We start from the raw sequence: 25,596 nt of genomic DNA on the forward strand, positions 1-25,596 counted from the left end.
CCATTGCGAAGTCCTGAAGTCCATGCTCCTGAAAGGCCGATTTCAGGTATTTGACCTGACCTTGACCCGACCTGTGACCTCAAAATTCAACTTTAAAGTACTCATCTGAAGCGTCTCGTCGCGCTCTTTCGTTTGCCGCCCCGTGCGTTTCGCTGCGCCTATTGGTTCTCGAGTTATCGGCTGGGGGCGTTTAACGCCCCCCCCCCCAGCAAACGGTGGGTGGCGAAATACCCCAGCAACTGCCGGGTTAACTCGCCAGTCACATCATTGAACGGTCCAGGCGCCCGCAGGAACCCAACATGTTTCCTAGCGTAAACCATGCGCAAAACATTGCCCCGGAATGTTGTGCAACTGTGCATCCAGATTCAGTACATGATATTCATTTCATCTAAACAGTGACCTCAGTTTATCGTTTGCCAAACTACCAACGATAAGACCCACGATGGTGGTCCGCATTTGTCCAGATACCCCTAAAACCTCGCTCGGCAACAGACCCTAAAACCGCGCAATTAACTTTCATCTGAATACGGCAAGGAAGCGTGCTATCTCAAGAGTCTCTCACGCTGTGTATATGCACTCGTCGAGTGATTTAACTCTCACGGTCACGGGTCAGGATATAAACATGAACTCCCTGTCGGCTGTGTGGGAGTGTTTTGGAAGGCAGCACTCAAATCTGGGGCCCGTTCTGCGAGTGCTCTGTGTGTCCCGTTTGTGAGAGGCGCAGGACACAACACTGGAAGAGACACGGAACGACATTCTTCTCCTGTGGAAGATACGCGGGGCGGCACTCCCCGCTGGAGGGGACACGGAGTCGGGAGTGACACTTTGGGTCCCGTTTTAAGGGACGCGGGAAAGGACGATAGCACTCACTCACCGGTGGGTCCTGTTTGTGGAGTCAGGGCGCCACTCGCTCTGAAAGGGATACAGGTTGGCACTTGCCTCAGGAAGAGACAAGGGCGACACTCACTCACCTCTTTGCTCCGTTTGGACTTTGCCTTTGAAGGGACACGGGGCGGCACACCCGCCGTCTGGTGGAACCAGTGGCACTCACCTGGGGTCTTGTTTTGGCGGCCTAGGGAGCTACACTCACCTGGGGGTCCCGTTTGGTGGAGGTCTTCACCTCCTTCTTCACCACGGACGGCATGGTGCTGCTCCGAAAATCCAACCACCTGGGGGAGGCGGCATCGAGCGTCAGCGTGCCGCCCGAGCCGCTCACATGGAGCTGGCGGTGCACTCGGGAGACGGCCGACATGGTGACGGCGGCGGCGCGATGGCTCGCTCTCTGCAGCCGCCGACACCGGACTGACTGCCGCCGCGTACTGCACTGCTCTCTGCACAGCCCGCCGCCCGACCGCCGCGCGAGGTCGCCGCACGCTCCAGTGCCTCCTAAACACCCCGGAAGGCGGGCCGACCGCGCCGACCGCACTGACACCCAGAGGAAGCGCAGCCGCGGAAATGGCCGCCACGCCGAATTCAGGACACGCTAATGTAAATGGTGTGACGGGACTGACGTAAAACGTATATGTGTGAGACCAAGCTAATACTCGGACATGTACCGCTGTTTTTATTGAATTATAATTAGAGCATTCGGTGGACCATGCAGTGGCCATGCCGTTCTACCAAATCATCTCTCTTGCAGTTGGTCAGGAATTGGGCAATTGATCCAGATAAGCTATTTCTGGCAGACGTATCCTGAGTCTCTGCTGATACTATTGGGTTAGCGTGTTGTATTTAGTGGCTGACCCGAGCGGCAGCCGACGATGGACAAGTAAAGCGGCGGTCAGCAGTGTGATGGGCGGCTGGTGGAAAACCGAGCCGCGGGGCGTTCCACAACATGCAGCCGCCGGCCGCTGTTTGGTTTGTTTGCTTGCAACGGAACAGTGGATGGAGGAGGGCAGTGGTTGGTTGTTATCTCATTTTCTTTCCTAGTTGTGGACAGAGGTTCACGGATTGTGATTGTTGCAAGTACAATTGATAAGGAATTCAAACGTTTTCTCAGTAAATAGAAGGAAAAAATAAATTTATTCCGTGATCTTCTGGGATGCATTTTAAACTTCAGGATGGCAGCGAAAGGGACCAGGCTGATTTTTCGAAACTTTGACGATTATCTGGCTGTTTTCTGTCATCCCAGGACAAGTTATGTCATGCACTCACGGCAAACAAAGGTTTCTTGTCGTGCCGGCTGCCTCAAGCCGTTCATTGTCTAACTAGTTTCCAGACGACGTCACTTCTCCGGCACATTGCTGCGGTCACGCGGCTCGAACCCGAGCTGGTGGGCGGCCGCAGTGCAGTCACATGTTCCTGATTCACCGTCTCGTCCCCAGCTAGGAAACGGAACTCCTCCAGTCCGCCCCTCTCCGCTTACCCCCACCTCTCCACAACCTGCCATCCCATCTGCTTCGCCCATAGAGTTCTAAAATCAGAGCACACAACCCTATCCCAAACCGTCACCTGATGAGTGAATTAACCCCGGTCAGTGGGCGGCTGTCATGAACAGTTCGCGATAGCTGCAAACAAACTTTGTCCGGGCGGCACTCCCGTGCGGCGGAATGCAATCTCAATCGCTACCGTGCAGCCTCCTCATAAGCACGAGATTGGCCTATTTAGATAAGTGTGGCTCAAATTGCGGCCGCCCTGCCCACTAACGGTGGGCCGATTGCAGAGGCACCGCCCGGCAGTGCGGCTTCCGCCCCTTGCTCCCCGCCAGCCGCCTGACTTACGCTGACCTCGTGTTTCCTCTCATTCTCCACCGCTGTTTTTATATCGAGTAATTACTCAGATAAAAACAGCATGATGCATGGACCGATTGACGTTCAGCGCGACTTCTGGGTGGGCTTATCACACGCGGATATTTGTCATCAGCTAATTGGGTTGATGGCCGCCGCCCACCGGCCAGTGCACAGTCGTGCTCCGTTTATGGCCCAGAGCTTCTGAGCGTGGCGGGACAGCTAATGGACTTCTTATGTAGAACGTCTTGCAGCTTGGGCACCGTAGGCATGCATACAATGAACGTGAGCTGCCTAAAGTGTGCGACTTTCCTGTTTCATTTAGCGCTGCATGGTGATGTCTATCTATGTATAATTATATTCGTTCGTCATCAATACTTTCTGTATCTGACAACATTTCATTGTAAACGCGATTAAGTTATTTGAAGTTTCTTCCCTTCAGTGAGATTCCTGCGACAATGCAAGGGTGGTGAGTTGGCATCACATTGGCACGGCTAGTGTGCTATGGGACTAAAAATAAAGTCGAACATACAGAACCAAGTAACAACACCGACCATTTGTAGATAAAGCACGCGTTGCACGGTCCTTCCGAGTTAGAGTTTGCAAGGTACTGTCATCGGCTTCTCGAGGGTCGGTTGTGCAATATCTGATGCTGCCCTACCCTGTCACCGCCCTCATTCCTAATGGTCGGTCCTCACGTCCGTGAATATCTTCATCACGAGCATTTCCCGAGGGGCGGCGAAGCAGGGGAGACACGCCCGGCCCGGAGGACTGGCCTATCATATCGACTGTCACGCACAGCCGCCGACCGATGCACGCACCACCCGACAAACAACAGGGCCAAGGCGATATATCGAGAGCCAGACGCTAATATTGAGGGCCGGCAGACCGAGCGGGATCGCCAGATCACCGCTACAGCCGACACACTAATCCAATCAACCGGTGTAAAAAGGCGGATCTCGCTGACAAAATATGTGACGTCCATGCGTTTTTGACAGAAGCCTGCCCTCTAGCTGGACAGGCGCGTAACCACCACTGGGGACACTGGGGACCTGTCCCCAGTAGCTTTTGGGTTACTGGGGACCGTCCCCAGTAAACCCGACGACTTCCTCAATTTGCTTAAATAGCGAATTATTGTCTCTAAATCGACGTGAAGAGTAATATGTAGTCAACGACTCAACGGAGGACAAAACCATGGATGTTTTGTTTAGCCAGCGCCCGGGTGGGCATCGCAGCCAACTTCGCCATGGTGGGGGGGGGGGGGGGGGGGGTTGCCACACCATATTATCTCGGAAAGTAAGCAAGCTAGAAAGACGCGGTAAAAAGCAACAGATAGCTCGCTACAGTCTCTTTCAGAATTACCTACGCCATTTTCGATCAGGTCATCGCTGAGGTCACTGGAGGTCACCAAATGTAAAATTTTCACGAACTTGTGTTCCAGATTTTGACAACTTTTCACAAATCGGCTCATAAGTCAGAAACCAATAGAGCTGCAGTGTTGCGGGAAAGCGCATTCGATAGCTCTTTTTCAAAGGCCTTTCTGAATAATTTTCTCAGATTTGACCTAGGGTCAACGGTTTAGCTTTCAGGCTGGCGTTTTTGCGGAAAAGGTTTTGGTATCATAACTTTGGGACTCCAAACTTGTATGACGCTGATTTTACCGGCATCGTGTTTGTCTCGTCGAGACGCATCGAACGAACTATAAGTTGACCTGAAAAGGTCAACTTGAAACTTTGACTCCTTGTCCAGGTCACGGAAAAGGTCATGTTGCATGTCATTTGATTGGTTTGTTGAGCTGAACACGTTCATGGTGTTATCAGCGCTCTAGCATGTTTCTATCTAAAGTTGTGGCAAAAAAAAAACTGTTGGAGATGTTTCATGCCCTGAGATGAGCTCAGGGGCATAGAAGGGGTCACAGGTGCAATTTTCCGGTGTGTCATGTTTACCTGTGTCACGACTCACGGTGTTTGAATGTGTTCTCGGCCAAAAGAAGAGCATTTTAATTTTCTCCCAATGACTTATAATTGAGAGGCCGTAAAATTGACCTGACATTAGATCACCGATGTGAAAACTTTGAGATATACGAATTGTTCATACTGATTTATTTCCTCATGCAAAAGGTCGAGTTTCAAATTTCTGGGATTTAAACTGTAGGAATGATAGAGTCACAAAGTTTTTGAGAGGCATGGTTACTTTACTGACCTGGTGATCTGACCTTGGTGACTTGGGGTCAAAATTTTCAAACACGATGCGAAATTGAGGTATCATATAAGCCATACCAAGTTTCGCAGCGGTGTGCGCCGAGGTTTTCCTTATCACGCGCAACAAATAACTGGCAGGTGTGGTCAAAAACGCCTCTCTCCTCTCTCTCCCCCCCCCCCCATTCGGGCGAAGGCTGATCCGGAAAAAAATATTCGTGGCCTACCATGTGGTCCCCAGTAACTTCATACTCGTGGTTACGCGCCTGTAGCTGGACCGTATACGGAACAGGGCGCCTGTGGATAAAACAGCGCAGACACCAGCTGCGGAGGCGTGCAATGCAGAGGGCAAAAATAAATGCTACAGTGCCGAGATAAGTGCTTCAGGAAGCCGACACAGACATAAGAGATGAACGAGGCCACGGACCGCTAGACGGAGTAGCGTCATTCGCCCGTGAACTTATACGCAGCAGATGTGATGGAGCACCATTTTAGCTGCCGCCCTGCAGACTCTAAAAAGCTCCGTTCAGAGCTGCTCTCGAGCTGTCTCGTCAGGCACATCATACAATTGACGGTCAGCTGGTCGAGAGTCCGGCTCACAGGCCGTTTGTGGGCCGGTGTGGAGTCCAGAGCTGGCCTCTGTGACCGTCTGCACAGCTCCGGCTTTGTCGCACCGTGCTCCATGTGGAATTTCAGGGATTGGTTCACGGTACTTCAGCCGTGTCTCATTCCCACGGAATGTTTCTTGTTCCACTAGCATTTGTTCTTCATGCGTCATTTCATGGCGTCGTAAAATTCTTGTTCAAGTGTGAGCCACAATGAACACACATCGCATTCCGATCTCGTTACAAAAGGAATGAACCAGATAATGCGCTTAGAGCTGATGACTAGCGAACACATGCAGTCCACATTTCAGTCTGACCAGTCTGCTGATGCTGACAGCACTCTTGTTTGCAGTCTGGGACTGGGGCTCCTCATCACAGTCTGCCGATTGCTGACTAGTGACTACGCTGTTTAGTTCTGTCTGTGACTGGAGCCACAGTCTGCCGACTGCACTGACCCAAATTCTGCAGCTGATCCGACCATTCTCCGCTGACCATCTGTGCGGCGTCTACCCCACTGCCCAACTGCGCTGATAGCCCTGACGCAGCTGCCGCCAGGCCGGACCCGGTCCGGCTCGGACCCCGCTCGCCCACCGCCCGTCCCCGCCTCACTGGGGTTCCGGACGAAAAGTCAAATGGTAAAAGGTAAAAGGATGATTAGTCAACAGACATTACGTCAAAAGCAAGAAGTCAAAAATCTTAAAAGTCAACAGGTAAAAGGTCAACAAAGAGGAAAGTCAAAAGGCAAAAAGTCAAAAAGGATCAAACGTCAAAAGATAAAAAGTGAAATTGCCAAAAAGTCAATGAACAAAAAGTCAACTAGCATAGAAGTCAAAAGACAAAAAGTCAAATGGACATTAGGTCAAAACACAAAAAGTAAAAACGGCAAAAAGTCAAATTGCCAAAAAGTAAAAAGGACAAAAGTCGAAAGACAAAAAGTGAACAGGACATAAAGTCAAAATAAAAAACAAAAGGACAGAAAGTCAAAAGGACAAAAAGTCAAAAAACAACAAGTCAACCGGGCATGAAGTCAAAATAAAAAGTCAAAAGGTCAAAAAGTCAAAAAGACATAAAGTCAAAGTCCAAAAAGTCAAAAGGACAAAAAATCAAAGGGACAAAAAAAACTCAAAAGGACAAAAAGTGAAGAGGACAAAGGTCAAAAGACGAAAAGTCAACAGGACATAAAGTCAAACTACGAAAAAATCCAAAGAAAAAAAGCCAAAATCCAAAAACTCAAAAGGACAAGTCAAAGAGACAAAGTCAATGACACCTGGATCATCAGTCATTACATACATGAGATAACATTTACAAACAGCTGTACGTACACAATTAAGCAGGATGCTGCACAATATAACCTGCATCATTGGACATTGAAGCGAGACTGCCTCCATTGCGCGACTGATGGGGATTCCCATGGCCCGCAACCGCGACTCAGCTGGTCACACAGGCATGCTTGGCTGAAATCTGACACACATCCGTTGACACTTACGTGCTAGGTGGGAGCTCGCTCGCATCGTAAGGTTGTCATGAGGCAGCGTTACATGATCCTTCGAGATAACTGGCTGTTCCAGGCGCAGTTTACTGGAATTATTTCAACAAATATAGTTTAGGCCCCCGTTGCCCGCGCCACTATCACCAAGCGTTCGCCTCAGTTGGCTGTCAGCGGCCGAAACCACTCGCGTCGGCTCGTTTGTAGGGTAGGACGGCCCCTAAAAAACGCACCGACGGAGTGATAACGACGAGGTATATGGTCGGGATTAAGGATATGCAGGTTTGACGAATCTCGAAGTCGCATCTATTAAATAGGTGAGGGTGGGTGGGAAACTTCTCGCCCACTCTCTGCTCCACTCGCCGTCCGTCGCAGTCGACGACTGCCGTTCGCGCCTCTCGGCTCTCCTGCCAGCGGCGCGCCCGTTCCTACACTCCCCTTCGCACCACCCCTAGTCAGGGTCTGCCCCGCGTCTGTCGGCGGGGTGATTTATCTATCTCCGACCCCCGTCTCCCTTTGCTCCGGTCACGTTCAGTGGCGCCCGGGCAGGGTCCTAACCTTCCATAGCCGCGTCGCCGCTATGAGTTGATTAGGCCCCCGTTGCCCGCGCCACTATCACCAAGCGTTCGCCTCAGTTGGCTGTCAGCGGCCGAAACCACTCGCGTCGGCTCGTTTGTAGGGTAGGACGGCCCCTAAAAAACGCCAAATACACCCAATGGAATGAAAAAGTCTTAGGCTAAGCGTCCGCTGCCCACACCTTTCTCGATCTCTGCTGAGCAGTTAATGGTTTGACCACGAATCCGGGCACATGCCGCATGCGGAAGGTTCCCAGTGTGTTCCGCTGGCGATGCCCGGTCTGTTATTGCGGCATGGCTCTTGGTGGTGAGTTTGGGTCGAACCAGTTAGTGTGAACCGGGGCGGCGAGGGACTCCCTCCACCCCAAGGTCGGCTCCCGTCCTGAGTCAGCTGTGACTGGACCCCATACTCCCCGCACAGTGACGCCAGTGACTCACTGTCGACCGGCGTGGGGGCGCCGCGACCCACTAATGGAACGTGACCGTGTTCGGGGTGTTCGTTAGTCGTCTGCCTCTCGTGGCCGCCGGGGGACCAGCGGGGGAGCCGGGTCGTGCGGCGTCGGCTGGTATCAGGTTGCGGCGGGCGGCCCGTCCCGCCGCTGTCGCCCGGTTTGAGGACCGTGGCGGCCCCACTGTGAGCCTCTGTGGCCCCGCGGACAGTACCGGCAGGCGGGCCCGCGGCTGCCCCGGCGTTGACTGTCTCATCAGCCGGTCCGGTGTCATGGCGGTGCCGGGGCTGTGACAGCGGCCGGCGGCCGGCTCTGGCTCCGCCGATGGCTGTCTTTTCTGACTGGCGGTCGGCGCGGTCGGCCTTGGGGGAGGGGGTGGGGGGGGGGAGGGGCGACTGTGGTTCCCGGCGGCCCTGCCGTGTCGTTCGCTGATATTCCGGTGTGTGTGAAGCCATGCCTGGACACACTGCGGTGAGAGGGGGGGGGTCCGATCCGATGGTTTTGTCCTCGTGTCGGTCTTGGACCCCCGTGTTCACGGCCTCGGGGTTGTGATGTTTAGCCCGGCACGCTTCCCGGCGCCTAAACCGACGTCATCGGTGCTGGCTAAAATGGAATGCCGCGAATCTGGGATCAGTGGCCTGGTTTCGTCTTTGATATCGTGCTGCAGATTATCTAGTCGTCTGCAGCGGTCCCGTAGACCTATGTTGCGCGCAACTTAGCCGCGGCGTCGGCGGCGGACCCGGTTTACGTGCTCATACGACCGCACATACATAAATGGGGTTTGTATGGCCATGTGGCCGTGAATGACTGGTAGAAAAGGTTGTGCATAGATTCCGGTGCTGTGATGGCACCGCACGCAAAGCACAGTGCCTCACGGAAAGTAGGAACGGTGCATTGTTAGGGTACTTTAAACGCACCTACCCCTACCTAAGAATCACGTGCTGTTCATGAGGCCTGTGAGCACGGGCGCCGATGACTTTTCTGCCGCTCCGTTCTGGCCTGCGGGATGACAACTTTGCATTGCCAGCGCATATGGGGACTCACATTTGGCAGCTGCTCGCACGGGTTACCGTGGGTGGGCAGGGTTCGCGAAAGTGTCGGCTGCCAGCTTGCCGCAGATTGCAGTGTCGCGACGCTTACTCGGAGTCTCGAGAGTGGGGAGCCGGCAGGCAGCGGCGTAGTCGGTGTAGTTGTGTCCGGGCATGATCTTGCATGCATTTTGTCTGTGCTTGCTCGATTCCTGCACTCAGAATACACTTTGAGAGCAGTTTGAATATAAAGACTCAATTGAGCGCTGAAAACCAGCCTCAAATGTGTCTGATTTTAAAACGGTTTCAGTAAGGCTTCCTAAGGGCTCATGTACCCGAATACTAGATTCAAGCGATACCGAAACTGGGGTTCGGACTGGAAACTGGTTTCATAGTAAGACTAATTTTTAAAAGCTTGACACCGAAAATAGGTACCGACTGAGCTCTGTTTCTGCGATCAATGGCGTTGCTCAGAAAATATTCTCAAAATGTGTGATCTGTTTTGAATCGGGGACATTAGCCCGAAACTGATCTCTGAGACCGAAAAAGGAGAAACTGTTTTCTCAGTGTGTGCGGATTGTTCGTTCGGTCTCGTCTGCCACCGTTGAGCCCAGTATTTCAGACATTGGACGAAAGAAGTTCATAGTCTGTCGATAGCTAGATGCCTGTCGAGTTGCAGAGCAGCCGATGCATGACGCAGACCGGGTGTGTATGTGTGTGTGTGTGGGGGGGGGGGTGCGTGTGTGTGTGTGTGTGTGTGTGTGTGCGTATGTGTTAAGCGCAAAGTGGCCGAGGCGTCGGCAGCGGACCAGGTGTGTAGTGTAGACAGAGTGGCCGAGGCGTCGGCAGCGGACCAGGTGTGTAGTGTAGACAGAGTAGCCGAGGCGTCGGCAGCGGACCAGGTGTGTAGTGTAGACAGAGTGGTCGAGGCGTCGGCGCCGGACCGGATGTATGCGTATGCCGATTTGCAGAAATACGGAGGCGGCCACTTAGAAAATACTTTGAGACCTTTTCACAAAGAGACTCCTTGAGTGCTAAACCGAGCCTCCAAGGTGACTGGCTGAGATGTGTTTCTGCGGCAGCGTATGTCCATCAGGTTGCGTTCGGAAGCGCTTCTCGAAATGCGTGGTCTGTTTTGACAAGGGGCCTTATCCCATCTAACCAACCCCGCCACGTTGCCTCGTCAACAAGTGCTGCTTTATCTCGCTATTGAAGCGGCTCCCAGGCAGGTTCGTGTCAGGTTTCGTGGCAAGATGTTATATGCGATGACAATAGCGTGTCTGAACTACGCCTGCCAGACTCCGATCGAATCGCCGGCGTGACTAAATGGTCTGCGTTCCGTGTTGTACGGTACGGCGGTGAACACCTCCACGAGTGACCAGGTCGCCGGCGATCGACTCAGGCTCTGATGTCACTAAAATGCGCTTTAGTAAGCTAAGTGCCTACCGTGTTGCAAAGGGCCGAGGTGACGGCGGCGCACCTGGCGCCTGTAAGTTGCAGAGTAGCCGAGGCGTCGGCGGCAGGCCTGATGCGTGTGCATGGGTTGCAGATTAGCCGAGGCGCCGGTGGCGGACCCGATGTGTGCAGGGGTTACAGTGCAGCCCAGGCGTCGGCGGCGGGCCCGATGTATGTGCATGAGTTGCAGAGTAGCTGAGGCGTCGGCGGCGGTCCTGATGTAGGTACTTACGTGCAAGGGGTGTAGCGTAGCCGAGGCGTCAGTGGCGGACCTGATGCGTGTGCGTGAGTTGCAGAGTAGCCGAAGCGTCGGCGGCGGACCTGATGTATGTGCCGTTGCAGAGTAACCGAGGCGTCGGCGGCGGACCTGATGCATGTGTGTGAGTTGCAGAGTAGCCGAGGCGTCGGCGGCGGACCTCATGTACGTGCGAACATGGGTGGAGAATTGTTTTCAAAGTTGGTATGGCGCCAGTTGCTCGAAACAATACTATCGTGTTTTATTCTTATCAAACTGAAATCCTTAAATTTCGTAGCTGTTACCCTGAAAAGTTGGTATGGCATTGCCATACCATCTTTTAAGTTGGTGTGGCGCGTGCCATGCCTGCCATACCATATTCTCGACCCATGCCGGTGCAGATTTTACGGGGTGGCTGAGGCTATACGACGGCGGGCCTGATGTGTGTGCATGAGTAGCAGAGGGGCCGAGGCGTCGGCGGCGGACCTGATGCATGTGCATGAGTTGCAGAGTAGCCGAGGCGTCGGCGGCGGACCTGATGTATGTGCGTGATTTGCGGAGTGGCCGGGGCGTTGTCGGCGAACCTGATGTGTGTGCGTGGGTTGCAGAGTAGCCGAGGCGTCGGTGGCGGACCTGTTGTATGTGCAGTGCAGTGTATTGATGTCAACTACGGAAAAACGGAATACCGATACCAAACCAAGTACCAGCCTATGGTTCATTATACCATCAAAATACCGAACACATTAGGAATCAAATACCAAGTACCGAGTTGGTATCAGTATGGTATCGGTATACCGAAAAGTTGTATCCGAGGACATCTCTACTGCAGAGTAGCCGAGGCGTCGGCGGCGGACCTGATGCGTGTGCGTGCCGAGGCGTCGGCGGCGGACCTGATGTATGTGCGGTGCAGAGTAGGACGTCGACTACGGAAAATCGGAATACCGATACCAAACCAAGTACCAACCTAGGGTGCATTATACCAACAAAATACCGAACACATTAGGAATCAAATACCAAGTACCGAGTTGGTATCAGTATGGTATCGGTATACCGAAAGTTGTATCCGAGGACATCTCTACAGCAGAGTAGCCGAGGCGTCGGCGGCGGACCTGATGCGTGTGGGTGCCGAGGCGTCGGCGGCGGACCTGATGCATGTGCGGTGCAGAGTAGGACGTCGACTACGGAAAATCGGAATACCGATACCAAACCAAGTACCAACCTAGGGTGCATTATACCAACAAAATACCGAACACATTAGGAATCAATTAGCAAGTACCGAGTTGGTATCAGTATGGTATCGGTATACCGAAAAGTTATATCCGAGGACATCTCTACTGCAGAGTAGCCGAGGCGTCGGCGGCGGACCTGATGCCTGTGCGTGCCGAGGCGTCGGCGGCGGACCTGATGTATGTGCAGTGCCGAGTAGGACGTCGACTACGGAAAATCGGAATACCGATACCAAACCAAGTACCAACCTAGGGTGCATTATACCAACAAAATACCGAACACATTAGGAATCAAATACCAAGTACCGAGTTGGTATCAGTATGGTATCGGTATACCGAAAGTTGTATCCGAGGACATCTCTACAGCAGCGTAGCCGAGGCGTCGGCGGCGGACCTGATGCGTGTGGGTGCCGAGGCGTCGGCGGCGGACCTGATGCGTGTGGGTGCCGAGGCGTCGGCGGCGGACCTGATGTATGTGCGGCGCAGAGTAGGACGTCGACTACGGAAAGTCGGAATACCGATACCAAACCAAGTACCAACCTAGGGTGCATTATACCAACAAAATACCGAACACATTAGGAATCAATTAGCAAGTACCGAGTTGGTATCAGTATGGTATCGGTATACCGAAAAGTTATATCCGAGGACATCTCTACTGCAGAGTAGCCGAGGCGTCGGCGGCGGACCTGATGCATGTGCGTGCCGAGGCGTCGGCGGCGGACCTGAAGTATGTGCGTGCCGAGGCGTCGGCGGCGGACCTGATGCATGTGCATGAGTATGTATGTGCGTGAGTTGCAGAGTAGCCGAGGCGTCGGCAGCGGGCCTGATGTATTTGCAGTGCGGAGTTGCCGGGGCGTCGGACGCATTGCAGTTGCAGAGTAGCCGAGGGGTCGGCGGCGGACCTGATGTGTGTGCATGAGTTGTAGGGTGGCCGGAACCAGGTGTTTTGTGTGTATCGCGTCGCAGGTTGGGGTGCCGCGTTGCACGACCCTTCAAAGCGTGCCTACCAGGCTCCCCGGTTTCCTTTACGATTGCGTGTGCGCTTAATATGCCTCTGAATAGATGCGCGTCAGTCGCCGGGGAAACCATCCTCATGGTGGCGCCGCGTCAGTCGCCGGGCGACCATCCTCGTGGTGTCGCCGCCAAGGAACCGCACTCCGCTGTACGTACCCCCGAGCCGTGCTCGATACGCCTCACCTGCCGTGCCGGCGTTAGTATGCCTGACCATAGAATCCTTGTAGCCGTTGGTACTCCCCACAGCTTCCCTGCCTTCTCGCTCGCTCTCCGCTCCACTCGCCGGCGGCCATGTCGGCGTTAAGGAGTGCGTGATCGGATAATCCTCGTAGCCGTTGGCACTCCGCACGGATTCCTTAGCTCACTTCTCGCCCACTCTCTGCTCCACTCGCCGTCCGTCGCAGTCGACGACTGCCGTTCGCGCCTCTCGGCTCTCCTGCCAGCGGCGCGCCCGTTCCTACACTCCCCTTCGCACCACCCCTAGTCAGGGTCTGCCCCGCGTCTGTCGGCGGGGTGATTTATCTATCTCCGACCCCCGTCTCCCTTTGCTCCGGTCACGTTCAGTGGCGCCCGGGCAGGGTCCTAACCTTCCATAGCCGCGTCGCCGCTATGAGTTGAAACCCGGAATGTTATCGATACGAAAAGTTTGCTTGTTCAAATTTCCTATATTGTGTAGGGAGACGTTTCTCATCAATTGATTCCGTCACGGGTTCTATTGGCGATTTCACACTTTTATTATAGTTCAAGCGTATTGTATGGTAGAATTGGTACAATAGTAAAGCGCGTCATTTCTTTTAGATAGGTGGAAGTTGGAACGAGAGGCAATTGTGTGATTGTCGGATTGTCCTGCCTTGAAAGGAACGCTCATATCAGCATCAACAGACAACAACCTGTTAATATTCACGGACTGCATACAATAAACCAGCGCCCCGTAGGGGGTTGGGCCGAAACGGCCCCCCCCCCTGTCCTTTTCGGTCGATATCTCCTAAACGGCTGGAGATATCGCCACCAAACTTTCAGGACTCCTCCGGGCATCAATTTTACACATTGTGACCAAAAGTTTATCCAGAGGTTATGATAGGTTGGCCACAAATGACGTCAGAATGACGTCATGTTCTGTCATTTTTGACCGAAAAAAGACCTTCGCGATAGGACCTGTCAGGCCTACAGCTTTGAAGACACAGAAAAATGATCAGACATAAAAGGTGTAGAATTAACAGGGCTACAAAACTGCTATCTCGGAATTTTGAAATTTTTGAGTTTTGACCCCCAAAAATCAAAAAAACATTTTTTTATATATATTAGCCAAAATATCCAAAAAGCTTTTTTTGAGTTTCGAAAAAACGGAATATATGTGATAGTGCCTACCGTCTTCTATCTACATACCAAATTTCAGATCGATACCTTGTTTTTTGGCTAAGTTATAGCGAAAAAACTGTTCAAAAATGATGACGTCAAATTTTCAAACTCAATTTTTGGCACTTCTAGACCTCGTAGAGCAAAACAAAGACCACCATTAGACTCCCCGTGACGAGCTGCATCGAATCGATACCCATTTTATGCAAAATATCAACTTTGAAATTTGACCTAATTTGACCTGACCTTGACCTGACTTTCACCAAAACGTGACCTAGGCTGGCCCCAAAGGCTGCCTAACCCACATAATCGCATTTGCCATGTAAAATGGACCATAAAACATTATCACACGACACTTTCATATTGTGACCCCGGTGACCTGACCTCGCTGTGACCTGACCTGGTATCAGTGACCTCAGATAGCAAAGTATGTGTTTGACGAACAATGTACTATCGATAGTTTTCAATAAATTACCAATCTACTCGATTTCACAACACATTTCTTGAAATGCCTTTGAACGGTGAAAATCTGACCTTTGACCTGACCTGTGACGTCATCGGTTTGACCTAGGTCAGTGAAATTTGGTCCCAAGGTAGTTCCCGGGTGGGGCTATCGAACGCCGTTTGGATTTTGAAAATCGGCCGGTAACTTTCCGAGATCTTAGGGAGGGGGACGAAACGGCCCCCCCCCCTACGGGTGGTAGGGTCCGCCGGTAGCCCTACGGGGCGCGGGTTAAGGTGACCAATTTTCATCGAAAGGTACGGACTGCATCCAATTAAGGTGACCAATTTTCATCGAAATGTATGCATACTGTATAGGTCAATTAACCCTCGCCCGCACATGGGGGGGGGGGGGGGGGGGTTGCCACCCCCCAGGTAGTCTTTCTGCTCTGCACTCAACATTTTTAGAGCTAGAAGGCTGATTTTTCGTATAGCTGCTCCTCTATCCTTTCTTGATGTCCACTGAAAATGTCAAGTTTCTGTGATTTTTGGTTTCGGAGATATGACCTTGTTTTTCAGGTCATGTCATGACCCAAATGGCCAATTCTCAACATCTTGCGTTTGCCATTGGCCTTGTGAGCTTTTGACACCCTGATTTCGGCCTTTTTTGCCAGTCTTACCTCTCACTTATCATGGAACATGTTGTTCGACGATGTATAGGGGTCAAGGTCAGGGTCAAGGTCAACCTAGGTCATCTAAGATAATTGCGTTTTAGGCAAGCCGAATTTACTTTTTGTGAAGTTTTTTTACTGCATTTTTGGTAAAAGCTTCTCAAATCATGATTTCATGTAATATGGACCCAAAAACAATCGGTACACACATCAGTATACACACAGACACACACAGACATACAAACACATGTACATAATTGACCTTGACCTAACTTGACCTGAAATGACCTCAGCAGCAAAATTCTGGTCGGGTAGTGTGACAAAGAGGTTCTAGCTGGCTTGGCACCAGAAAACGGCATCGTCATCGGTACAGCGCTTGATATCCAACGGTGACCCAAAACAGCAACATTTTTTAGTTTGACCTGACCTGGAAAGTCAATGACTGACCTGAGAAGGTAAAACTGGGTATCATTGGATTCGTCTCTTCCCAAAGAATCTTTTTGGTCGTTACCGCTAAGCTCTATCTCCAACAGGAACGAAATGGCGCGGGGGGGGGGGTGTGGCAACCACCCCCCCCCCCCACCATGTGCGTTCTAGGATGGGAAAATGGCATGTGCGGGCGAGGGGTTATCGAGATGCGATTGCTAAAAACACAATCATTTAGGACCTTGGAGCTGTGACGTCCAAAGAGAGGTGACAAGTATAGCGCATTGTGGCCACCAGTTACTGTCCCCTCTCCTTCATCTTCGCCTCCGCCCTACCTACGTCTCCTTATCGGAACTGCCCCCCCCCCCCCGCCACTAGCAGGCACAGTACGCCAACTTTATATATATAAGTTCACATTCCCAATATACTTTTTAAAGCAAAGTAAAAATAGGTAGGAGAGTTCTTATCGGTAGTGTCGGGGCACGCACAGGGACGCGCCGAGACGCGCTATGCGGTGCAGCCGGCGCCCAGCGGGCGGCGGCCGGGGATCATGTGGCCCGGCGCGTGTCAGTCGCCGACCGGAGACGCGGGCTGCGGCGTACTTGTACCGACTTAGTTAACGACTGCTAGGGCTGTTCACGACGTCGGTTTATGTGGTTTACATAAACTGCCCTCGGGGCACGTCCCCGGCTGTGACGTCACACGGCGTTTACGTTTACGAAACACAAGTGTTTACTTAAACAGTGACAACTAATAAGCAGTTGAGACGATACTGTAAAAGGTGCAAAGAAAAGATAATTTGATGGGAATATGTCTCATATCATGACATATTGCAAGAATAAGGACAGTTTTCACCACAAAATACCCACGACGCTGGACGCTGGTTATCAGAGAACGATGCTCAAAATAGGTCTTAATTACAATGAAATTACAATGAAACAAACCTGCCATTCCAGGTCCTCTGCAACCCATGCAGGGTTATTTTGAAACTCATGTATTCACCTACCAGCCCCTGAACTGTCCGAATTCAGATTTCCACTCACAACTCGCCTCACAAGTTCGCCGCACATCGCCATCATTGTCACATAAACGCGTTTACGCGCCATGTTGATGCTTTGAGGCATCAACCGCATAAACGGTTTACGGCGGAGGTCTGACGTCATTGACGAGATGTGACGTCAGGATCAGGTCGACGCTGATTGGTCGTTCAAAAAATAAACATGTTTACGGTTTATTAAACGGGATAAACCGACGTCGTGAACAGCCCTGCTGTTAAAGACTACTTTTTGCTGTTAACTACATTTTGCGCATCAACTTTTCGCGCACCTATTAACTATTTGCTTGTTGACTTTTAGCGTGTTGACTTTTGAGCATGTTGACTTTTAGCGTGTTGACTTTTAGCATGTTGACCTTTCGCGTGTTGACTTTTAGGCGTGTTGACTTTTAGCGTCTTGACTTTTTGCGTGTTGACTTTTAGCGTGTTGACTTTTAGCGCGTTGACTTTTAGCGCGTTGACTTTTTGACATGTCGGCTTTTTGTCTATTTGACATTATGTCATTTGACTTCTTGCGTGTTGACTTTTAGCTTGTTGACTTCTGGCGTGTTGACTTTTTGGCAGGTTGACTTTTTGTTCATTTGACATTTTGTCCTTTGACTTCTTGCGATGTTGACTTTCTGTCTGTTGACTTAATGTCCTTTGACTTTTTATCCGTTTACTTTTAACGTTTTGACTTTTCATCCGGGAATCGCCTCACTGCTACAGCTGAGAGCCGGCCTCCGGGCACCCCAGCGGTACGGAGATGCTCGGACCGCCAGCGACTGCGACAGTGGCGACAGGGGCGACAATTGCGACAAAGTGCCGCCGGCAGCGTGCACCGTCTGATGTCTGAGGGGTCAGAAGGTCAACCGGAGAGGGCGCACGTGCTGATGAGTTCACGGGGCGACGAGTGTGAAATGTTACCGTTGCGTCACGACAGACGATTGTGACTCAGATAATCCGCGTGATGCGTGATCCGCGTCGTCGCAGTAGGAAATGCGTATCAATAATTGGGATAATGACCCAGATGTGCTACTGAACTGTGAACGCTTACGTCGGTTGCAATTTGCAACGGATGCAGAGCTCGGGCAACAATGACAGGCAAATGACGTGGCCTGCAGTCCGCATACCTTTCTAACCTGAATACAATGGCGGCTAACTCGCTGCAGAGAATAACAAACAGCCGAGTCATCGAGCTGATGTGAGATACAATAGACAATGTTCTGACAAAGCGTTGACTAGAGATGTAGGTATTTGTTTCGCAGGCGATTGCTCAGGATTGGCTCGGCCATGACCAGACCCAACATAGATATTGAGCTGGGCATGAGCTGAAGCACGAGAGTACGCGTCGGTATGGACATTGCGAAAGAGAAATGACGGCACCGGAAATCATACTTCCGCTTAACATACAAGACGGAATGTCGTAGTCTGAGCTTTATTTGATAATAACTGTTGAGGTTATAAGTTCATTTAAGTTGCCGCGACACGGTGAAATTTAAGTCTCTCCGATTCCGTTATCATCTATCAAGTGGGCCCCGTTTTAGCAACGTCCCAACGGCTTATCGGAAGTGGTCTGATACCAGTGGTATGTCCGTCCAGTGTCCCATAAAATGTCAGCTGGTGTCATTCAGTGTCAAAAAGGTGTCAGTCTGTGCACACACTTTCCGATCCATTCGTGTCACTTGTGTCATGTGTCGTCTGATGTGTCTGTGCATACCACATATGTAGTACTAGAGTGTCATGTGGTGTCATTCGTCAGCAGGCACGGGATTTGGTGTCAATCTGTGTCAGTCACTGTGAGGTGGTGTCATGTGTCAGCTCGGTGTCAGTCGGAGTCGGTATGTGTCAGTCTCAGGCGCCAGACGATGCCATGTGTCAGAGCTCGGTGTCATTGTCAGGTATTTGTCAGAGTTCAGTGACAAAGTTCGATGCCGTGTGTCGGAACTCGGTGTCAGTGTCAGGCATTTGTCCGAGCTCGGTGTCAGTCGGGGTCGTCCCGGACTGGCACGTTTCACGGCCACCGGCGATCAATACGGCACAGACACGGCGAGAGCTAACGACCCTCTCTCCCTCCCTCTGCCGAGTCGGGCAGCTCGGCCGACTCCCGACTCAGCCCGGACAGTCCAGGCGAATAAACGGCCAAATTGACTCCCCGTGGTCCCCGACCGGGAGGCCGGCAAACACTGCTAACCCAACGCTCGTGAAACGCCCGGCCGTTTCGATGAAATCGCCTTTTATGGAGCCATGAGTTCCTGAGAATTGTTGCGACCATCGGACGTGCTTTAATTTAACAAACCTTCATTGATAATGAAGTGGAATGTGCCGTGGAATGGTCTTTTATCGTGCAGCCCTCACCTGTGCATCGACTCCTTACAGCCAGCCTCGGCGCCCGTTTCTCGACCGCTGTAGCTATGCAGCTCTGAGCGGCGGTCGGCGCGGCGGCGCGGTCCGACCTCAGGCGTCCCCCGCGGCACTGCCGGGGCTCTCCCGGACGGCGGGGCACAGAGCGTGGCGCGCGCAGCACGCGTTCCTCTGCCCCGACCTGACAGAGGTCACCCGGGCCCACCGGACAAGACTTGGGGAGGGTAAGGGACAGACTAGTCGCAGCAGCCCTCCTCGATCGACTGTTCATGTTTTGCAAGCAGTCCTTCGATTTCGTGGCGTCGGCTTACTTTGTGACGTCAGTATCTAAATCATAAACATTATACTCAATGCGCATGTGGATCGTTTGCGGCGCATAAAACACCAGGCAAATAACGGCAAAAACGGTAGGGTACGCGTCTGTTTAGAATCGCGTATCGCTGGTGCTTTCAGTGACAACAGGCCGAGGTGGAACAAAAAGCGCCACTGTTCCACGGCAATCCGTGAAAAACTGCCCTGACCTGATTAAGATTGACGTGAAATGAGGCGAATTTCCGAAACTAGCCACAATTCAGGGGCGGGATCAGGCCGTGGGAGTAAAAACTGACCTTACACGTCCGCAGGAATGTTGCAAGGAAGTGGTCGCGTGATCGGACGCCTGGCCAACAGACGGGGAGGCCAAATAATGACCTCGACTTTTACGATCCTGTCCACTTGTTGGCTGACCACGAGAGACGCGACGCGAGATGGTTAGAATCACATGCAGATAGTTACTTGTCTAAACTGCATACACGAGCTAGCCGGTCGCATTTAGGGCAGCTATTAGCAGTGAACCGTTATATACCTGGTAGACGACCATTTCCGTGACGTCATAGGGAGAATTCGTGCTGCCTGACCAGTGTCCATTACAATTACCTATCGTCAGAGGCAGTTGCGCTGCAGATGGCTATTGCCTATCGTTGAGATAAGGCCAATGGTTAGCGATGCTGTTTAGATTAGGTATTGCTACTCCTAGAGCTAAACGCTAAGAGGCTGCCCTTGCCTAGGGGCATCTTGATGTCATAATTACATGATTTGCCAAACAAATGGACAGCAAATTGTCACCTTCAGACGTTGGTTTACCAATGTGAATTGCAGGCTAGTCCTCCACTGTGAATAAATCGTTTAAACGTCATCATCTGAGGAGAAGGCGAAAACCATTTTAACATCTGCCGATGTTTGCCGTAGGCTCAAAAATTTATCTCTATGGCCAGCGTACCTACACACGTATTTCACAAAATTGATGTAACAACGTTAACTGAGCTAGGGCTATAATTCACCGTTGTGTAACAAATGTAGGACGATTGACGTTAAGTGAACGGCAAAAAGCCGTCCGGAACCAACATGTCGGGACGAACGCAGCTCACGCCGGGCGGACTGCGGCCGTTTTTCTGACCCACTTCAGTCCTTCACAGTAAGTGGAGCTTGTTTGACCTGAGAGAAAAACTCTGAAAGCTGGTGCAAAACGTGAATGGTAAACCAGTATAACGCCTTTTGGGGCGACTAACGGAGCGAGCGAGAGGGTGGGCCTTGCACGTGCGAAATTGCGAGGGGGTACCTCCAACTGACTTGTGCACGGCACCCTACTAACTGGTCTCTAGCGATGTGCCAAATTTGGGCACAATCGGCCTAGCCGTTCTCGAGATCTGGAAGCGGCACCCTGCACGTGCGCACGTGCAAAATGGGTCCCAACTGACTTGTGCACGGCACCCTACTAACCGGTCCCTAACCGTGTACCAAATTTGAGCGCAATCGGTCCAGCCGTTCCCGAGATCTGGAAACGACCCCTGGCCCTGCACGTGCGCACGTGCAGCAGCACCCCAACTCTGGCACATGTATATGCAGTGCCTAGTGGGTGCCTACCTACATGCCAACTTTCAGCGCAATCGGCCAAGTAGTTACCGAGATATTGCAACAATTACAAAACTGACACCTCTTCGTATTGCACGTGGCACGTGCATAAGGGGTCACCCACATGCATCAGGAATAGTTCAATACTTGGTAGAAGGAATGAAGCTACCCTACAAAAATTACCGCGTGTAAATCGGTCAAGTGGTTGCTGAGATATAAGCCTCGCAAAAGCGTGACCACGGCCGGCCGGCAGGCCGGCCGCTCATACTCAGAAATTTCCGTTAATCTAAGGAAAGACTACGCTCGCTTCGCTCGCTCCGTAATGATTCACAAACCAATTGGCGGACGGACAGAAGAACGAAAGGAATAGGTATGCACCTACAAAGGACCATTTTCTGTTGCATCGACTTCGATGAGCATCGCTACATTTTGGGGAGTGATATTCGCGGCATTGATGACCTGAGCGTGTTGCTTTGCGGGTATATCCGGTCATCCTGTCAGCCCGGGGCCGTTTTTCAATGAATTTCGGTTTGTGTTTCGGGAAAAGTATTGGCCAAAAACGATATACCTAATTCAGGAATTTTGTTAGTAAACGTCCAGATCCGGGCTTTCCTGGCATTTTGTGCATCAGACAGTAGGACGGGCTTACCACAAAATGCTCAATCGCACGATTATAGCTACGAGTACCTAGGTACCTACCTTTATCTGGTAATCTTTGTAGTTAATTGAATTAATGCCGTGCCGTTTTATATACACTTTACATTTTACCTACCTACCGCTCGGCCTATACGGACGAGGTAAATCATATGTAATTTGAATACTGTTTTACAACGTCATGTGTGACCTTTTACAGTGATTCGGCTTTTACAGCTTTCACTGGGATTCCCAAGCTAATTATCGTTATGTAGTCTGTAACGGACACTCATCCGCGCTTCCATTATCTGAAAGGTCTAAAATCAAATTTTGATTCCCATTAGTGCAAAACGCCGTGTCAGTGCGGCCCTTCCACAAATGATGTTGTGAAGCCGAGGGATAGATACTATATATTTAAGAACCCCCTTTTTTAATGAGGCTTCTGTCTCCGCCTTGCGCCCATCGTCATCTAAAATTACCACTAGAGCTTCAGACATCCTTCTTCTCTCAAACTGTCTCAAGCCGTCTCTAGCGGCTTCTCGCTCCAACACCCGAGCTCTCTCATCTGCAACGCCCCAGCTCCAACATCCGGCCTGAAACGATCGCCGCATCCTCCACCATTCCAGTCTCCAACTGCCCCCACTCCCACCGCCCCACCCTGTGAGACCGGAGTGCCACCCGTCCTTACCTTTTCTCGGGAGTCTGCGCTGCGCGTGCGGCCGGCGACTGCGTGTGGGCACCTCTGGCGGGGGTCCGACGCTGTCTGTACCCCGCATACGACCGGCTCACGCCACACTATCGGTGATACACTTATCTGTGATTCAGGCCACGACACCGGGGCGTCAACGCCCACCCCCGGGAGCTACCACGCACCCGAGGGCGACGCTCATTGAAACCTGGTCCTGCTCAAAGTGCTCATGACTTGTACCTCCGCCTGACATAGCTGCGTATGTACAGTTAGGTACTTGAAATGCAGTCTTATTCGTTGTCCTCATTATTAATATTTTTGTGTATGACAAAATGTTAAGACAAGAACGTAATTGAATATCTGTCTGATTTGATCCAAACACATGCTCGAAGCTTAAGATGGCTTTATACGATTGATATGGTGTTAGCGTGCAACATATTTGACAATCGTTAACCCTCGCCCGCACATGCCATTTTCCCATCCTAGAACGCACATGGGGGGGGGGGTTGCCACCCACCCCCCCCCCGCGCCATTTCGTTCCTGTTGGAGATAGAGCTTAGCAGTAAAGACCAAAAAGGTTCTTTGGGAAGAGACGAATCCAATGATACCCAGTTTTACTTTCTCAGGTCAGTCATTGACCTTCCAGGTCAGGTCAAACTAAAAAATGTTGCTGTTTTGGGTCACCGTTGGATATCAAGTGCGCTGCTTATCAAATACCGATGACGATGCTGTTTTCTGGTGCCAAGCCAGCTAGAACCTCTTTGTCACACTATCCGACCAGAATTTTGCTGCTGAGGTCATTTCAGGTCAAGTTAGGTCAAGGTCAATTATATGTGTTTGTATGTCTGTGTGTGTCTGTGTGTATACTGATGTGTGCATCGATTGTTTTTGGGTCCATATCACATGAAATCATGATCTGAGAAGCTTTTACCAAAAATGCAGTCAAAAAACTTCACAAAAAGTAAATTCAGCTTGCCTAAAACGCAATTATCTTAGATGACCTAGGTTGACCTTGACCCTGACCTTGACCCCTGTACATCGTCGAACAACATGTTCCATGATAGGTGGGAGGTAAGACTGGCAAAAAAGGCCGAAATCAGGGTGTCAAAAGCTCACAAGGCCCATGGCAAACGCAAGATGTTGAGAATTGGCCATTTGGGTCATGACATGACCTGAAAAACAAGGTCATATCTCCGAAACCAAAAATCACAGAAACTTGAAATTTTCAGTGGCTATCAAGAAAGGATGAACGAGCAGCTATACGAAAAATCAGCCTTCTAGCTCTAAAAATGTTGAGTGCAGAGCAGAAAGACTGCCTGGGGGGGGGGGGGTGGCAACCACCACCCCCCCCCCCATGTGCGGGCGAGGGTTAACAGACGTAATGGCATAATGGGTACGAGTACGACCGTATGGTTGCTGACCTCAGTCTGCTAGACGTGTGTACTGACTCGTGCGTTCATTATGATAGGACCAGTCTCCGCCTGCAAAAAATCTGGATTATGTAGTCCATTTGTTATATCGCCCATCGTAAACATGTTCCATGTGCGGTTTTCTGTAATTCATAGTCGAAGTTTTGTAGGGCGATTCTTGAACATGAGTCATGCAGGCTTGACATAGGTATCACACACGAGAAAGGTGAGAGCACAACATACACGGATGACGAAAGCACTCACACGAACAAGATAGGACCCTGCCTACTTATTTAAAGTAGAACGGTACCAAACAAACACCAGTAGGTCATGTTCTATAAATCATCCTAACTTTGGCAAAGCTTATTTGTTACTGCCAGCTTCTTATCAAATTGCTTTTTCCTTGCCTCGAACATTTATTCGAATGATAATGAATACAACGCACAAATGTAATGAACAATTTGTATGCCATAGAATGTATTTTCCTTTTATTTAAAAAAATCATTGAAGTGATCTTTTTGTTACAAATTTAGCTCGATTGTTATTTGTTTGAATGGACGGCTTGACGGAGTCGGAGCCCACGGCTAAGCAGAGCTTGTTGCGCAGACCCCGAATCCTACTGTCTGATCGCGTAATTTCTGGTAACGGGAGAATTTAGACGCCAATGTTAAACGAATTTCCCTCTTTCAAATTTCCAAAGAACGCCAAAGCTAAGTTCATCGAAGCCAGTCAAGGCCTGTCCCACTCAACTGCAGCTGCTGCTGCTCCCACCAACTGCAGACGATCCCCGCCAGGAGTCTCTAAATATCGAGCGCCAGAGGGTCTCGAACCCAGAATGTCTTTTCAGAATTCAGAATGTCTCTCATGACGACGAAGATTTTGGTCGCCCATTTTCATGACCTAAAAGATACCAACAGAGACTTCATGCTATGTCGGGGAAAGATATCAGGCTCGGGAGTCGGGAGCTTGCTGGCGTCTAGATAATGTCAGAAATGGGTCAGGCACATATCAACACCGAATAGCCTCTGAGAGCTGGCTTTGATATCCGGCTCCATGCCAAAATTAGCCAATCGCCGCTGTCGAGTGTGAACTTTGCAAGACGTTTTACATTATCTGAAGCGGATATGTCCGTAGGCATATAGATATGATGGGCAAGTGGCAACCAACCGATTGAAGTCAGAACGCTCGTATTCGGGTGAGTGCAAGTCAATGCGAGGGGATTAAACTACGCTATTATTTATCATAGCCAAACGAATATAAGACGACTATAAGTGAGCAGTGAAGCTTACATATATTGTACGTACAGAGTTAAAAATAAAAAAAAAACGTGTTTAAAAGAAATCGCTGAGGCGCAACCAGAAATTGTGCACAATTTAAGTCGGAAAGTGACAAGTGCAGTTTGATATAACCAGCACAGAAGGTCTGTTCAAAGGTCGTTCTTGCGTTTGTGATATGAATGTATGCATAAATATATAAAAGTCGTATTGTGTGTTCTTTCTTTTATGAAGGATTTTGGCATGATGTAGGATTCGTTAACAGTCACTCGGATAGTCGCCGACCATCGTCACTGGTTTGCATTCTTGAAACCAAAGTCAGCGATCAAACTTCAAAGGTGGCATCCCTTCCGGCTATTTCAACCTCTGCGAATGACAAGGGAACCCTTCACACTATCTGGCCGCTGACCGGAT

The 25,596-nt window shown here is 50.9% G+C and overlaps 1 protein-coding gene across 2 annotated transcripts in view; it reads right to left on the reverse strand.

Annotated features, from left to right (window-relative positions):
• The window catches only part of LOC122371706 (protein PRY1-like), a 35,527-nt gene extending 12,803 nt beyond the window's left edge, over nucleotides 1-22,724 (reverse strand). The window contains exons 1-2 of one of the 2 annotated variants that reach the window (XM_043348269.1): nucleotides 22,500-22,724; nucleotides 1,091-1,169 (exon numbers count right to left, since the gene is read on the reverse strand). In XM_043348269.1, coding sequence (XP_043204204.1) covers nucleotides 1,091-1,144 — 54 coding nt within the window. In that variant the 5' untranslated portion in view covers nucleotides 1,145-1,169; nucleotides 22,500-22,724. Of the gene's footprint in view, nucleotides 1-1,090; nucleotides 2,919-22,499 lie in introns of those variants that run through there. The other variant, XM_043348268.1, reaches the window with a different exon arrangement.
• Between the last annotated feature and the right edge of the window lie 2,872 nt (nucleotides 22,725-25,596).

This window comes from Amphibalanus amphitrite, unplaced genomic scaffold (assembly GCF_019059575.1).
Source record: "Amphibalanus amphitrite isolate SeventyFive unplaced genomic scaffold, NRLGWU_Aamphi_draft 001270F_arrow, whole genome shotgun sequence".
In the NCBI taxonomy this organism is placed as follows: Eukaryota; Metazoa; Arthropoda; class Thecostraca; order Balanomorpha; family Balanidae; genus Amphibalanus; species Amphibalanus amphitrite.